We start from the raw sequence: 16339 nt of genomic DNA on the forward strand, positions 1-16339 counted from the left end.
TCATGTCTTTCAGGATCGCTTACCCCGTGGTGCAGATGGCCACCCAGTCAGGGAAGAATGTGTACCTGACCGTCACCAAGGAGTCTGGGAACAGCATTGTGCTCTTGTTTAAGATGATCAGCACCCGGGCGGCCAGCGGGCTCTACAGAGCCATCACCGAGACGCATGCTTTTTACAGGCATGTACCCTGTTCACCCAGAGCCCCAGCATCTGCCTCAGCTCTGAGATTACCAGGTGGCCACGAGGCTGCTATAGTTGCTGGTATTTTTGTGTCCGTGAACCTTGCACAGAATTGAAGAAATCAGCTGTTTTCAGACTGTTCGTTTCTGCGGTAGCAGCAGAGTCCTTGTCAACATCGTCCTGCTCTGCCCGCAGGCCATGTCTGTGGGTGTGGGCTGCACACACACGTTTCACTGCTTGTCTGTTAACTCCTCCTCCCCGAGGTAACTGGTCGGGCCTGTTCTGCTACCGTGCTGGCCCTTTCTCCGCAGGATGTCCAAGGTCGGCTCTCCTTCCTGGGAGAGCTGCTGTCCTGAGTCCTCAGTATGTGGTAAAGCTCTCTTGATAACCATATTGATCCGTGCATTTCCAAGGGTGCTTTAGCATTCTGATTTGATTCTTATATTTGGAAAAGTAAAGCTAAGAAATTTAATTGGCTGAACCTTTTTTTTTTAATGTTAAAATAGACACACATTCTGGAGCAGAGTGGAAATTTTGTAGAAATTTTTATCATAAAGCCAAGACTTAAAAGAAAAAAAGTCTTTTTTCTTGCCGTAAGCTGCTTTGGACTGTAGCTCCTCCAGTCCCTGGAAGTGGAGGTGCACTGTCACTGTCCTCTGGGGCTTACGGCTGTCTTATCAGAGGGCCTTCCTTTGGGGACACTTGAGAAGCACGGAGGTAGAATCATTCAAATACTTAACACATATGGAACTGAAAGAGTTTACTTTCAAGCACGCAGACCAGAGTGTGAAACATCTGCCAACACGAAGGCTCTTGTCCCCGGCAGCCTTTGCGGTGTGGGCGGTGGGGAGCCCGGGCTCTCAGTGCTGAGGTGGGTGTTCCATCCCCGCCCGCAGGTGCGACACGGTGACCAGCGCCGTCATGATGCAGTACAGCCGGGACCTGAAGGGCCACTTGGCTTCTCTGTTTCTGAACGAAAACATTAACCTGGGCAAGAAGTACGTCTTCGATATTAAAAGAACGTCCAAGGAGGTGTACGACCACGCCAGGAGGGCTCTGTACAACGCGGGCGTGCTGGACCTCGCGCCCAGGAGCGACCACAGCCCCCCGAGCTCCCCCCTGAAGTCGCCGGAGAGCGGCGTGAACTGCAGCAGCTGCGAGGGCCTCAGCTGCCAGCAGACCCGGGCGCTGCAGGAGAAGCTGCGCAAGCTGAAGGAGGCCATGCTGTGCATGCTGTGCTGCGAGGGCGAGATCGACTCGGCCTTCTGCCCCTGCGGCCACACGGTGTGCTGTGAGGGCTGCGCCGCGCAGCTCCAGGTGAGGGGCGGCCACGCAGGCTGGGGGCGCAGGCGGGGCGGGGCCGCCTCCACCCGGGGAGGGGCTTTGTGTTTGGTGACCGAGGGGGTCCCTTTGGAAACAGTTTGGACAACACTCTTTTCAACAACAGAATTGCTCTAAATCACAGACTTTTTTAAGTCCTGGAAACGAGACTCAGATTCATAAGGTAACGTGTCTAATCAGTGGCTGAGCCGGGGATCTGAATCCAGGCCTCCCGAGGGCTGGTCGGGGCTTCCGCTTCTGTTTCATGTTGCTTCCACTCCTTGACACTCAGAGGATGGTCTTTATAACTTACTTGCATTATTTGGGAAAAAAAACTTAGGTTTTGGGGTGATAGTTAACGCTCAGTTATCCATGGGTGAGTTGTTGACTATGATTATTTGTGATTCATTTCTTTTTTTTTTTTTTTTTTACTGCCTGTGCCTCTCGGGGCGCCTTGGCTGTCACTTAGTAAGTCAAACTAATTTTGGAATTAGTATAAAAAATAAAACAAAAGCACTTCTTCCCTAGTATCTTTTTCTTTCTTACACCCTGCATTTCCTCTACAATAATTTTTTTCAATTCGTTTTCATTTCCCAGAACTGTTGGCTAAATGTCACTGTGGTTTTATATAAAATTAGCCCTACATAACTTTTAGTCCTTCAGAAGTTGCTAATTTCAGAATTATTTTTTAGGGCCGCATATGGGCCAACAGGATGCCTGTGTCCTTCCTAAGAGTAGAGCACACTACCCCTACGAGTTATTTCCCAAGCGTGGTCCTGAATTTGCCTTTTTCTGGCCACACAGTCTGACCCTCATGCCCAAGGCATTTTTTTTTCCTCTTACGGCTGAGGAAGGAATGTGCTTGCTGAGAAGCCAGCTGGGGATGTGGAGCTGTGACCTGTGACTAGAAGCAGAGCCATGCTCACTGGCCACATGGCATCGCCCTGGTGACACTAGCCTGAGTCAGCTGAGCCCAGGACACATGGCCTCTGGAAGTGTCTCCTGCACCCCTGCCCGAGGCTTCATCAGCCCGTGTAGGGACCACAGCCTCCCTGCCCAGCAAGAAGTCATTCCTAATCACTTTGTTCATTGTGCCCGATTTTGAGTTTGACTGAAAACCTAATTCATTTCCTTCAGTGTATACTTTTTTTGTAATCTTTCTTTTTAACCCCTTGTCAAGTACAAATTTCCAAACTGGTTGGAAAGCAAAGAGCTCTCCCAATGGAAAGCTAGAAATAATTGTGACCACAACTTACTCAGAAAACACAATATAATAGGTCCCATGAGTGAACACTGAAGACATGCATCCTCGAAGATGTCCTAACCTGAGCTGTCGGCTTCTCTTTTGCAGTCATGTCCCGTCTGCCGGTCGCGAGTGGACCACGTGCAGCACGTCTACCTTCCCACCCACACCAGTCTGCTCAACCTGACCGTCATCTGACCTGTTGTGCACTTACCGGACTGCACTATTATAAACTATAAAAATAATAGATTGTGGAGAGAATGAATACTCCAACACCCATCTGCCATGCAACGTTTTTTTTTTAAAAAAAGGAAGAATAGAAAGAAAACAACTATTCCTCACCACCAAAACATACCATGCGTGGAATCAGCACCTCCGGGGTGGCGACCAGGAAGAGCTCTCGGACCCAGACACATTCCTTGGACTTTCCTTCTTTTTATGATCAAGTAAAGGAATCTGGAAAATCGTTGATGTTAGTTAAGTGGCAGTTTAGCCAAAAAGTGGGTACCTTTTAGAAAATGATGCTGTTATATCTCCTTAATGTATCCCAAGGTAAGTTTCCTACCTGCAGCCAATTTTGTAAGAATTCGTTTTAAGGATTTACTCGGTTCTCTTTGTACGGGTCCCGGAGCTCCGGACATTTTTCATAGGAAAATTTTTCTTAAAGAGGTAGTCGTCGTTTTAATGTCACTTCTGTTTTTCTAACTTGTTCGAAAATGATTGGGAGGCAAACAGATCTCAAAATCGATTCTGGGACTTTTTTAAAGTGGACAACAAAGTTGTCGGATTTAAACCAGTCTGGCTAGTGGAAAACAGATCACTCCACGTGGATGGTTTCCTGTTCCTTCTCCTCCCTGCCCCCAGCCGCCTCCCTTCAATTATAAAGCGCTTCCAGTTTGGTTAGATGATTTCTGTGGAGTCGCCAGGACTCCTTGGGCCTCTTGAGTTGGTGGAACATTTTATTTTAAGATTGGAAGGGGAGGGCATGTTCCTTGGGAAGGGAGGGCATTGCTCGCTGAGATGAAGTTAGGTGGTGTCCATGCTCGGGGCGGTGCCTAGCCCTCCCACGCACCCTGCTCCAGCTTCACCCAGTGGGGTCGCTTTTGCTTGAGCCATCCAGCCTTTTACAGCCTTATCATAGATATCCTAGCATTGTGTGCTTTTTTTTTTTTTTCTTTTTTTGTAGTAAATGCTTAAGTATTAACTTTTTGTTGTCCCTCTGTTTAAGAGGGGTTTGGGGGTTTTTTGTTTCTGTATTCTTAATCATGTTTTCTATTCCCACTTGGGCATTTTGGACGCTGGTCAGCTTGTGGGTTTTCTAGGATGTCAGGAAACCTAGGTGACCTTACTGGGTGCAATACTAGCTAAGTTAAAGCTAGAAACCTACACTGTCACTTTACTGAGAATTCTGAGTATACTTTTCATATTGCCTTAATGTAGCAGTAATGTGTTTATGCATTTGTTTCTTTGCACAGACATTTTGTCAGATATTAAAACTCTACTTTTTTATGGCACATATTAGCATATAAGCCTTTATTCCAAGAGGTATTTATTTTTTCACTTGTAAAAAGTAATGTTTCCACATAAAGAACTCTGTTATATCCTAGAGGACTTCTGTCTTTTATATTCAGGATAATAAAGACTTTAAAGCAAACACGGGTGTTTGTATCATCACAGTTATTTTCCCTTAAGCCAGTTTTTATTCATTTAGAAGAAAAGAACGCTGATAACATCATGGTTGGTGTCTAATGTGGTCATGTGTGAAAAATGTGAAAGTGTTTAGGGTATTGGCTCTAATGGAGGAGAATATTTACCCCATGATTCACTCATCTATGTTTTCTGGTTTATAGGATTGGAATGTAGGTGAAAATGGGGTAATGTACACAAGCAGACGAAAAGTAAAAGTTGGGAAAAGAACTGGAAGGTATTGGAGAAGGAAGGGAATGGCGAAGTTGGAAGTTAAAAATTTAAACTCAGAGGATGCCGCTAGTGCGTCTCCTGGTCAGGACAGGTGAGTGCCGGTCTGGTCCCCGCAGTGGTGGTCTCAGGCTACACACGCCAGGGCTGCATTCTGTAGGATGGCCAGCCTGCTACTTCTAGGACCTCGCTGCTCTAAGTGTGCCTGTGTGTGCTCGTTTGTGTTGCTCAGGAAACACTCTGTAAAGAACGGTGCACATAATACATGTAACGCAGTACTATCTGTAGCTGTTGAGTAATTTCAGCTGCTGCAAAATTTCAGTTTGGTACAAGTGCAGTTATTTCAAGTAAATAATTTAAAAAAAATTTTTTTAATTAAAAAAATATTTTTTAATTTATTATGGGTAGGGGGAGGAAATTAGGTTTATTTATTTTTGAGAGGAGGTACTGGGGATTGAACCCAGAACCTTGTACATGTTAAGCACACGCTCTACCATTTGAGCTGTACCCTCCCCCCAGTAAATAATTTTTTAAAAATTGAGAGACAATATTTGCTTTCTACTATTCTTATACGTAAGCCAATCTCCGATCAATTTCTAGGAATTAATTCATTTGTTCATTCAACACGTTAATTGAGTACCTGCTAAGTTATTACTGAGCACTGGAAATTTAATCATGATCAAGACATGAATGGCACAGGATGCCTGTGTCATGTACTTAACCTCTAATTTACACTAGTTTCTCTGTATATGGAAGTTAAATAATGTTCAATATCATAAAATATTAGCACTGGACAAGATCTTAAGTGTGGTAGTCTCAAAATGCTGGCCAGAATAATGGATGGAAGGATGGGTGGATGGATGACAGGTCAACAAACAGATAAGATATTGTTCATCCTGTGGACCCCTCAAGCTCAGTGACTAACATGAAAACTACTATATTACAAGGTGACTCAATTGAACTATAGGTAAAGTGCTCGAAGACCTAGAAGGTAATAGTTAATTCTCCATAGGGGCCAAGGGCAAGGGTGCTTCTCAAAGGCCCGTTGAGCTAAGCCTTAACATTCTAGGTGGATTTTACCAGGTGGCACATACAGGGTTAGAATGCAGTTTCGTGGGGCTGTCAATGAAATGAAGAAATAAAGCTGTGAAGGGAATGTGGTTAGAGTTACGGTGATGGGTGACCTTGAATTCCAGGTTTGATTTGGATGTGATTCTCCACTGCCTTCAGAGCCAGGAATTTCAGGGGTGGGAAAGTGGCAGCTGTGATTCTTACACAGGGAATTCCTACCACAGAGGAAAGGATACACTAGAGTGGGAAGAGAACGGAGGCAGGGAACATCTATCGACATGAAAATGAGACAGGTCAAAAGACTTCAGAAGTATGATCAGTATTGAGTAAGACAGGCAAGTCATAGACAAATCCTGCTTCTAGCTTCAAACAGGTAGTCTTTAATAGAGGGACAAACAGAGGGGAGTGGGCCATGGGAGCAGAAAGGGAATTGAACTTGATTTTGAACAGGCTGCATTTGAGATGCTTGGTGACTGGCAAACCTGGGGTCCATTGAAAACTTGGGTTGGAACTTCCAGAGGATGGAAAAAGTAAAGAGAAGCATTTGGTGGCCATTACATTTAACCGGTATTTGAAGACATGACAATATAAGAAGTCGTCTGTAGGAGAGCATTAAAGGGGGAAAAGAATAAAGCTGAAAATAGAAATCCTACATCTAAGGTGGATGGTTAGATTGTGAGGGAGTCTGAGAAAGACAAGGGGACGAGGGAAAATCAAGAGACTGAAAGCCAGTCCTGGAGACAACTTCAAGCGTGCAGGTCAGCAGAGTCCAGGAATTCGAGTACTGAGAAAGGACCATAAAAATGTGGCAATATTTGGCAGCCCCAGGTTCCAAGAAAGAGCAGGTGCATTTGAGATTGAGGGGATACTCCCAGGTTGCCAGATTCTAGCGAGCTGAGTACAAAAGGGAGACAAGGATGTGGAAACGATAAATGGGGGTCAACATGCACTGGTGGTGAGTGAGGTGGAGTAAGTCACAATGGGACCGTAGGAGCAGGCTGGGTCAAGAGAAGCATTTTGATTTTGTATTTTAAACAGGAAGACGTGGGTAGGCATAGAGGAGGGGGCCACCGAGAGGTCTTTTTCTTAAGAGTTACAAAAATTAGTGGTGCAGCTAGAGATGTTTTCCCCCACCCTACCCCGTTCCCACATGTCCACCCTGTACTTACCCTGTCACACATGTGGAGCTCAGGTGCAATGCAGGAAAATTCTGGGGTTGGCCCCTTAACTCTGCCATTGAGCCCTGAGGATCAGGAGCCCCATAGAGTGACTGCTTTTGGGCAAAGCACAAACTCTTCCAAGTAAAATGTGAGAAAGGATTGCCCCATAGAATGGAAGTTTGAGCAAATTTCTAAACAAGCGTGGGGGAAAGTATGTGGACAAGTCACTGCAAGTAAGCAGTGGCAGAGGATGCTTGCGTGTTGAGAGGACTCGTAATAAACCAGGAAGGCCAGTGTTTTTAAAAGTTTTACCAAGCAATGGGGAAAAAAAAAGCCTAGACAGAGTTCAAGCACACTCCGAATTCAAGACAAAATGCAGCCATTTTGGTCTTTCTCACTACTTATCATATTCAGTGCCTTCTCACAGAAATCCTAAAACATTGCAAATCACTTTTTTCATATTTGCAGAATCTCTTTGAAATGAGTTTGTTTAAAGTCTGCAAGATGTTAGAGTTAGCCCTATGCCTTTTAAAAACAAAACTATGTCAAGACCCCACCAATTACACAGATTTAACACACCTGCCAAATGCATACAGAAAAAAAATTCACTTCAAGCAAAAGCTAAACATCTGTTGTTCATAAACTTGTGCTAAAGCTAAGAGGATGAAAAAACTCAAAGGCATAAGTAAGGCGTCTATCAAGGGGTGATTCTTCCAGGTAAGAAGAAAATTCCTATACGCATATGTGAACCAAAAAGATAATAGTTCTAAGACCAAAATACTGTGTATACATGTATGTATAGAGATACGCATGTACACTATAGACCCTGTTCATAAATACTTAGAGAAAGTGAAGTAGGTAGGTCACTGGATTGGGTGCATTGGGGAAGGCTTTTTGAAGTGGCTAAGTTGTTCTTTGTCTTGCAATCAGTACAGAATTTGGGTTGGTGGGAGGGAAAATAAAGCATGAGAATGTGGCACATGCAGGTGAGGGAGCAAGGATGTGACAGAAAAGATAGGAAGAGAGTAGAGCCAATCCGTAAAGAGAAAGATCTTAGGTTTGATTTGATGAGTGTGTGAGAGATACAGTAAGATCTTGTTTCATCTGTTGGTTCCCTCGGTTTTTGTTTGGTAATTTGGACATTGATTTATTAACCTCAGCAAATATGTATTACGCACCTGGTATATATTAGGCTCTCTTTAGGGCTAGAACTGTGGTTCTCACCTGGGGTCATTTTCTCCCCCAGGAGGCACTGGGCAATGTCTGGAGACAATTTTTAATCGTCACATGAGGATAGGTTGCTACTGGCATTTAGTGTTGGAGGCCAGGGATGATTGTATCCTACAATGCACGGGACAGCCCCCGATACCACGGAATTTTCTGGCCCAAAATGTCAATACTGCTGCTCTTGAGAAGCCCTGGACCAGAGGGTTCAGATATCCCAGATAAAGTCCTTGCCCTTTCAGGATCACCAGGGGGAACTGACATTGTAAACTAATAATTCCAGTCTACTGAACTCCACAGTGAAGCAGGTCCTGGGTACTGTGGAGGAACAGAATAAGATGCCACTAACTTTGCTTACGTTGGAAAGATTTCTGGGAGAAAGTCACGATGGAGATGAGTCTTAACAATGAGTTAAACCTCACCTAGATAGGAAATGTGGGCCGAAGGAAAGTGTTCAAACATGTGACACATTTGGGACCAGTGGGCAGTTAGGCATAACTGGAATACAGGGTGTGTGGTTGGATGGGTTGTTGGTGGGAGAATGGTGAGAGACGAAGCCGGGAAGTTAGGTTGGGACCACATCCAGGAGGTAGGACCCCAGCCTGACTCAATAAAAAGGACAGTATCCACAAATGTCACGTAAGGGAACCTAGAAGTAGCTGGATTCTGCAGTTCCGTCCACAGCACTCTTGTCTGTAGATTTTATTTCCTTGTCTGGGCTCTGGTAAGCGTGTGTCCTCTGAGTTTTGAGTCAAGGTAATAGTGATATAAAACCCTTGCTGATAATTTGCCCTAAAGATGGAAGCTGTCAGATAATCATTCAGAATTTAAAAGCTCACCTCAGTATTCCTTCAGATGAAGGAAACGGCAGGATGAAAACATAGCAGAGCTTATTAGTAACATCTTACCCATTTTTTCCCTAAATGGTTAGAACATACTGCCTTTCCCCGCTCTTTACATCAGCGTTTCAGTTATTAAAGCTGTCTGTTTTTCAGTTCTAAATCCTGGGAGGATTTCCCCCATGAATTTAACATGACTGAGGAAACTTGCTCTAGGGTAAAACTTTGCTGCAAATGATCTGAGACCAGGCTGCTGAATAAAGAGACTAAAAATGAATCACGGCCTTTTTGTAGCTTCAGATGTGGAGTTGCCTTTCTCCTTCACCCCCAATTTCATGATTATTCATAATAGAAAGAGGCCAGCCTTATACAGTGATTGCATGCAACAAATGTCCTTTGTGTTCACAACCAGAGGCTGATGCTGCTACGGGCCAGGAGAGTGTTAGGGGGACGTGGGAGGGAGTTGGGGGTAGAGGAGCTACCATGTCTACCTTCGCGGCTTCTCCAAAGGCCACCCCTATGGGTGCGGTATGGTGCTCATAGATGGCAGGTGTGTATGACACCCGTAGGGTCAGGCAGTGCCTTCAAAATGGCACTCAGGTTATCTGTTCAGGCCCAAGTCCCTGCATGTGTATAGCCATGACTTTCCTGAATTTTAGTTATGATGTCAGCTCTACCAAAAGCCAGTGTAACTTACATCACAAACGTTTAAGTGGAATTACAAGTCTTTCTCAGTGCCCCCTCTTCTGTTTCTGCCTCTTGGCAGGGGAAAGAGGAAGGTAGACCCCACCCTCCAGTCTGGGAGCCATGAGCCCCACCCCTACTTCAGTAATTGATTCGGGAAGGCATTTCCCACTTCATAGCTCCCTGCTGTTTGAAAGTTCTTTTTCCTTTTGAGAAGCCACCAAGCTTCTGGTGTGTAACCTAAAATTATACACAGTACTACGTAAGAGTCTTTGCTGAGGATCCTTAGCACGGGGGCCCACGAGGTCCCGCCCTAGATGCTAGACCGGTCTAACGGCTTTATAGGAATCCACCTGTCTCATCCTCACAATGCGCCTGTGAAGTAAGTGCCCTTACGGCCTCAATTATAGACGAGAACCTGAGGCACAGAAAGATGAAGTGACTTCTTAAGGTCACAGAGCTAGAAAGAGGAAGAGCCAGGAGTCAAATTGTGTGATTCATAATAAAAAATATATATTTGGCCTTGGTCGCCGTTCCTGGCACAGAGCTCCTAAAACCCTTGGAATTGTTGTACTAAGTGATGAGATCAGTAAAGATGTCTTTGAGGTGACTTCTGGATCTCACCTAAGGATGGGACTGGTTGCCAGGGATCCCAACTATGAGATGAGAGGGTTGGAACTTTCAGTCCCAACCCCCAGCCTCTAGGGAAGGGAGAAGGGGCTGGAGCTTGAATCAGTCACTAATAGCTAATGAGTTCATCACGCCTACGTAATGAAGCCTGCATAAAAACCCCGAAGAAAAGGGTGCGGATGGTTTCTGGGTTGGTGAACATGTAGGGATTTGGGAGAGGGGCGTCTGGAGAGGGCGTGGAAGCTCTGTGCCCCTTCCCACACACCTTGCCCTGAGCATCTCTTCCACCTGGCAGTTCCTGAGTTACTTTTTAAAGCAATGAACTGGTAGTCTAGTAAGTAAAATGTTTCTCAGAGTACTAAGTCACTCTAGCAAATTAATCAAACCTGAGGAGGGGGTTCTGGGGACCTCTGTTTTACAGGCAGGCAGAAGCACTGTAACAGCCAGGGCTTTTTCAACTTGCATCTGAAGTGGGCGGCAGGGGCAGTCTTGTAGGACTGAAGCCTTACCTTGTAGAACTGGATGCTGTCTCTGCGTGGACGGTGTCAGAATTGCGTTGAATTCTCGGACACCCTGCTGGTATCTGAATTACTTGGTGTTGTGTGGGAAGCCCCAGCCTCAGCCCTCACGTTGGAATTAATTTACAAATGCCACCATGGCCACGGGAGCTCTGAAGCCCCACCCAGCACTGCTGCAAAACCGCACTGGGCCTCAGACGGGCTCACACAGAACATCTAAGGGACATGATGACAAATAAATGGCTTTGTTTCTTTGCTTTTGTTTTTTAATGAGTGTGACTAACAGTCCAAATTCTCTCCACCTCCTTGAGTTTGAGGGTATAACTGGATTGCAAGAATCCTCACTATTCATGGCTCTCACACCCTTCCCCTTTGAAACAGCCCAATTCCACCCCATGAAGCAATTTTGTTTTTAATCATTTTGTGTTTTCTAGGAAAAAAAAAATACAAACCCTTTAACAGACAGTGGGAAGGTATTCAGATAGAAACAAATGGGATTAGGAGTCCGGGGTTTCCAGCGCTGTGTTTTTGACCGACTGAAAGGATTGTTGACAACAACTGAAGGACTTAAATCTTGGCTAGCTCTGGAGCTTTCAAAGTATCAATGTTAATACCCATTTCTTTGCCAGCCGTCCTCAGCTGGCTTCATGTTACCACCACTAATCCCCGAGGAGAGAACGAGAGCCGGGGTTGCACAGGCCTTCGAGCTGGACCCGAGAATGTGTGTGCGCTGCATCCAGCTTCTGTGAGCAGGACGGCAGGTCCCTGGAGGGCCGCCTCCCTGCCCCGTTCCAGGTCCACACCCACCACTCTAGGGCTAACATCTAGAGCCACCTCCGCAAAGCGTTCCTGAGAAATGGACACTTCACGCAAGACTTTGAGGAAAGATGGGGAAAGACTGACATTATACACGCAGTGTGGCAAAAAATGTCAAATCCCCATGCAGGCATCTCTGTCCTTCCTTTGCTGACACCATAAATGCAACAAAGAGAGGAGGCAAGAAAATGAGCCTAATAAAAATAGGGAAGGAAATGTGGAAGAAGAGGAAGAACAGGGAACGGGGAATATTTTTCTTTAAACTCAGGTGAACCAAATATCTTTGTTGGCTGAGTTAGCAAAGGGGAGTCAACTGGGGGATGATGGTGAAACTCCTCAAAGTATTTCCTCCTCTTCTCTTTTGGGCTGTTTATTACTTATGAACCATGAGGGTAAATTGCAGTGCCAGGAGAGTGAAGATGGTGGAATTCATTCCCTTCCGTATGTCTCTGACCATCTACAGTCATCCCTCAGTATCCACAGGAATTGGTTCCAGGATCCTCCACAGATTCCAAAATCCGTGCACACTCAAGTTCCTTATAGAAAATGGCATCGTATTTGCATGTAACTTCGGCACATCCTCCTGTATTCTTTAAGCCATCTCTGGATTACTTAGAATCCCTAGTACAGTGTAAGTGCCATGTAAATAGTTGCCAGCATGCAACAAATTCAAGTTTTGCTTTTGGGAGCCTTCTGGATTTTTGTTTCTTTGAATAATTTTTGATTCACATTTGGTCAAGTCTTAGGATGCAGAACCCGCGGATACAGAAAACTGACCGTATGTGCAGTTGGTCAAGAGAAGACTCAAGCCACACCTCTTAATGCAAGCCTTCACTGAGGATTGGTGCGAGAAATCATTGAGTTATCAACAGATCTCAGCTTTTCAGCTCCCGAGTTGCTCAACTACACAGTAAAAGGAAGAAGCTGTGAATCAGTCAGAGCCTCAGTTTACTGCCCTTGAACTTGAATATCAGTAGCTTGGGAATGAAGGAAAGATCATGTTTGAATGTAAATGTCTAGCTTGCTATTCTGAGTCGTAAGATAGAGCCACCTGTTTTTTAAGGGAAACCAGACTCTTGTTACCTCAGTGTTAACTGGGTGTCAGCCACCAGGGCCAGCATCACCCCAGGGATCTCCTGCACCTGGATGAGGCATCCGGCTGACACATCACTGTCTGACACACTGCTGTCTATACACACGTCTGCTCAGGGTACCCTCCGTGTAAAATACTCAGTAACTCCCCGCTGCCAGCAGAGCTCAACCCATACTCCTTGGAAGTCAAAACTCTTCATCACTTGGCCTCTGTGTACCTTTCCAGACTAGGTTTCTGTTCCACCTGTCATCCCACCACTGCTGAGACCAGAGTAAACTGTTCGGCTCTTCTGAATGTGTTTGGTGTCTCCTCTCTCCTCACTCCTGGACCTTTGCTGACATGTTTTGTAATGCCTGGAGAGCTTTTTTTCTTGCCTCTTTGCATTGTAGCTACATTCACCTGGCCTAAACGTTCTTCAGGGTCCAGCTTAGATCTCCCCACGTGCACAAATTCTTCCCTCCTCTGTCAAAATGAATTTCTGCTTCCATTATAATTCCAGAGCACTTGGCACCAACACGTAGCATCAGAAGGTTTTGTTTGTTTGCTTTTTTAAATACATGTGCCTAGATTACAGTAGTTCCTCCATTGTCCTTCCCATTATCTAGCATACTATGTATTTACTTATTTATTTCTTTATTGTCTGTCTCCATCACCAGAAAGTACAGAGATTTTGTCTGCTTTGTTTATTGCTGTATTCCCGATGCCCGAACAGTGCCTAGCAGATAGTAGGTACTCAATAAACATTTTTTAATAAATAAACAAATGACTCCTGGGAGCCTAGAGGTCCCAGACGGCCCTCCTCATCTTTCCATCACCTCAGAGTGGCTGGCAAAGTGCTTTGCACATGTTTCTTGAATCCAACTGGATGGGAGAGCCAGCCACCTGGATCTGGCTATGTATATCTGCTTTGAAGAGGAGATGTGAATTTAACTGCAATTACACAGCTGTGGTGCTATGAAGCAGGCAGGCACGGTGGAGGGTGAAACTCTTATAGGAAAATTCTAGGTTAATGGGCAACCCTAATTGCTAAATCTAATTAGGAAGAGGAAATAAGTTAAATTAAGAATCCTTCGTGTAAGGAAATCAAATAAGAAGCTGTTGGGCGAAATTTTTCATTCCTCATTCACTTCGATCAGCTTCCTCAGAGAAGGAGGCAAGATAGCAGGACTTCAGCAAGAGGGTTTTCTTGGCCCCAAAGCTATGCTGTCATGACTACAGAAACCAAGAGGAAAGGAAAACCTGGTCTCCGGCCACTGGATTCCTCTTTGGCATGTGCTCAGGAGGAAGCTGCCACCTCATCTCTCCTAAGATCAAAAGGATTATTGCTGTGAAAGCTCGGGCTCTCACGCTTGAATCTTTGCCAACAAGCTTCCAGTTTGGAAAACTAATCCTCCTGAGTGGGCACAGGCACAGCCGTCCCCACTCAAACAGGCGGCGCAGAAGCACCGTGCAGGTCACGCCTCCTGCTGAAACAGTCACTTGTCTTCAGTCATTTTGTCTGAAAAGATAGATTTTTCCCCCCTTAATAGTTGTAGTTTTAATATGTTTATGTCCTCATCTTCTGCCACACCTTAAGTATCACAGGGTCCCCTCCTTTTTTACCCTGAGAAATCCAACAAAACTTTATTAAAGAAATACAATAATATGAATATCTCTAAGAATGACCAACATCAATTCCAACAGAATTGTTATAGGTAAATATATGTATTCAGAAGCAGAGTGGGAACTTTAGTATCAGCTCCGTCAAGATGCTGGCTAAGCTCTGTCACTTATTAACAATGTGAATTAAGGCAAGCAATAACTTTGATTTCCTCATCTGTGAAGTAGGGATAAAAATCATGCCTGTTCACAGTTACTTTGCAAAGATTAAATGAGATAATGCTCATATCGCACTTAGCATCTAGAATATAGTAACCACTTTGTCAGTGTCGAATGAATACATTGAAAAACTGCCAGGTATCCTTCAAACCACTGATCCGGACCTGCTACATTTCTGAGACAACAGACTTATGCTCCAAACAAGTGGGTCCCAAGCCTACTGTTTATGGCCGTGCTGGTTGTAACCTAAGGGGTACCACTCAAAGCTCATACCCCAAGGATCTGTGCATTGATTAGTTTTACTGCATATGACAATGTTTTCCTAATAGATGGATATAGAGTCGCATGGGAAGGGGAGACTTTTTCTACTTTGCACAAAGGCACTACACGGGCAAGCGCTAGCCCTGGGCAGTGAAGACAAGCATTGGCGCCAGCTCTCTGGATGAAAGCAACTCGGGCTAGACGACTGTGGTTTTAGCCACAGTTGGGCTCATTCACGGGACTCTGAACACTGTAAGTATTGTTGAACGGGGCTGAAAAGCTGCTCTCGCTGGGCAGTCTTTTGGTTTGTCAGTTAGCTACTGTGTTTGCTGTCCTTACTATAATCATTATTTCATTTTACTGTATTATTTATTATGTTCAAAGTCATCACAGAGACCACGCCTGTCTCTGAAAATAGTTTGTCAGCATCATCTACCTGCCATAATGAAGACGAAAAGGCAGGCCCCAGTGAGCATTGTGCCATCCTGGAGCCAGCCATCCCTCTCTGGAATGAGGCCCTCTGCAGACCCAGCCTCCCTCTTTAGACTGAAAATAGATCCTGAATCTGGACAGAGGACCTGAACCATGCCATCTGGCTAACGGGGGGATGACAAGAAAGATGGGGAAAAGGAACCAAGGGTTGTGAGCGCTGGGAAGCAAAGTAAACCATCAGGTCAAACACGGAGCAGCAATCAGAGAAGGCCTTACCACAGCAAGGTGTCCTGGGAACCATAAATAGTCACAAGGACAAGATAGGTGATAGCCCAGGATAGGAGTCTCTCCCTTCTTTAAACCCCCATAACATGCTATTTGTGCCTTCCTATATTACACTTAACACAGTGCCTGGTCATCCTCCTGGAAGTGTGTTCATAAAGGGCGAAGGATGTAAGAACCATGATTCCTGTCTCTTGTTTGTTTATACCATAACAAGTCTCTGCTGATTGATCCACCCACTTTCATAACACACTTTTCTGTATCTTAGTTGCAATGGTGGTAGTGGTAGAATTATACAACTCTGCATTTGTCAAAACCCATAGAACTGTATACCACAAAGAATGACTTATTGTGTGTAAATTAAGAGAGAGAGTTTGTGGCAGACACCATTGTTGCCTACCCAGCAGCCTTCCTCCCATACCTTTCTTCCTTACTAATTAAACCCTGACCTTATTCAGGTATCTGTTGGTTTAGGGGAGGCTGGACCCTCCCAGCCTCTCTTGGAGATATATCTTGATTAATCTAAACCAACTGGTAATCCAATTCCTCTTGTCATGGGTTGGTCTAAGAATGGCATTTGAAAATGAAGACACTTATGTCAAAGAGATATCTACATCTCCACATTCATTGCAGCATTATTTATGATAGCCAAGACATGGAAACAACCTAAGTGTTCATCAACAGATGCATGGATAATAAAGATGTGACATATATACATCAGAATAGTAGTCAGCCGTAAGAAAGAAATAATCCTGCCTTTTATGACAAGGTGGATGGGCCTTGAGGACAGTATGCTAAGTGAAATAAGCCAGACAGAGAAAGGAAAACACTGAGGCACTTGACATAATTCT

The 16339-nt window shown here is 44.9% G+C and overlaps 1 protein-coding gene across 4 annotated transcripts in view; it reads left to right on the top strand.

The window, feature by feature from the left end:
- Positions 1-16339, top strand: part of MYLIP (myosin regulatory light chain interacting protein) — a 91267-nt gene that overhangs the window by 15388 nt on the left and 59540 nt on the right. For 2 of the 4 annotated variants that reach the window (XR_010376814.1, XR_010376815.1), the window contains exons 5-8: positions 14-178; positions 1077-1497; positions 2852-3295; positions 4594-4754. Coding sequence is in view for 2 of the 4 variants with exons in the window: in XM_064476220.1 (XP_064332290.1) it covers positions 14-178; positions 1077-1497; positions 2852-2941 (676 nt within the window). In the remaining 2 variants the exon portion in view is untranslated. Of the gene's footprint in view, positions 1-13; positions 179-1076; positions 1498-2851; positions 4398-4593; positions 4755-16339 lie in introns of those variants that run through there. The other 2 variants (XM_064476220.1, XM_031435168.2) reach the window with 1 other exon arrangement.

Source organism: Camelus dromedarius, chromosome 19 (assembly GCF_036321535.1).
Source record: "Camelus dromedarius isolate mCamDro1 chromosome 19, mCamDro1.pat, whole genome shotgun sequence".
NCBI lineage: Eukaryota > Metazoa > Chordata > Mammalia > Artiodactyla > Camelidae > Camelus > Camelus dromedarius.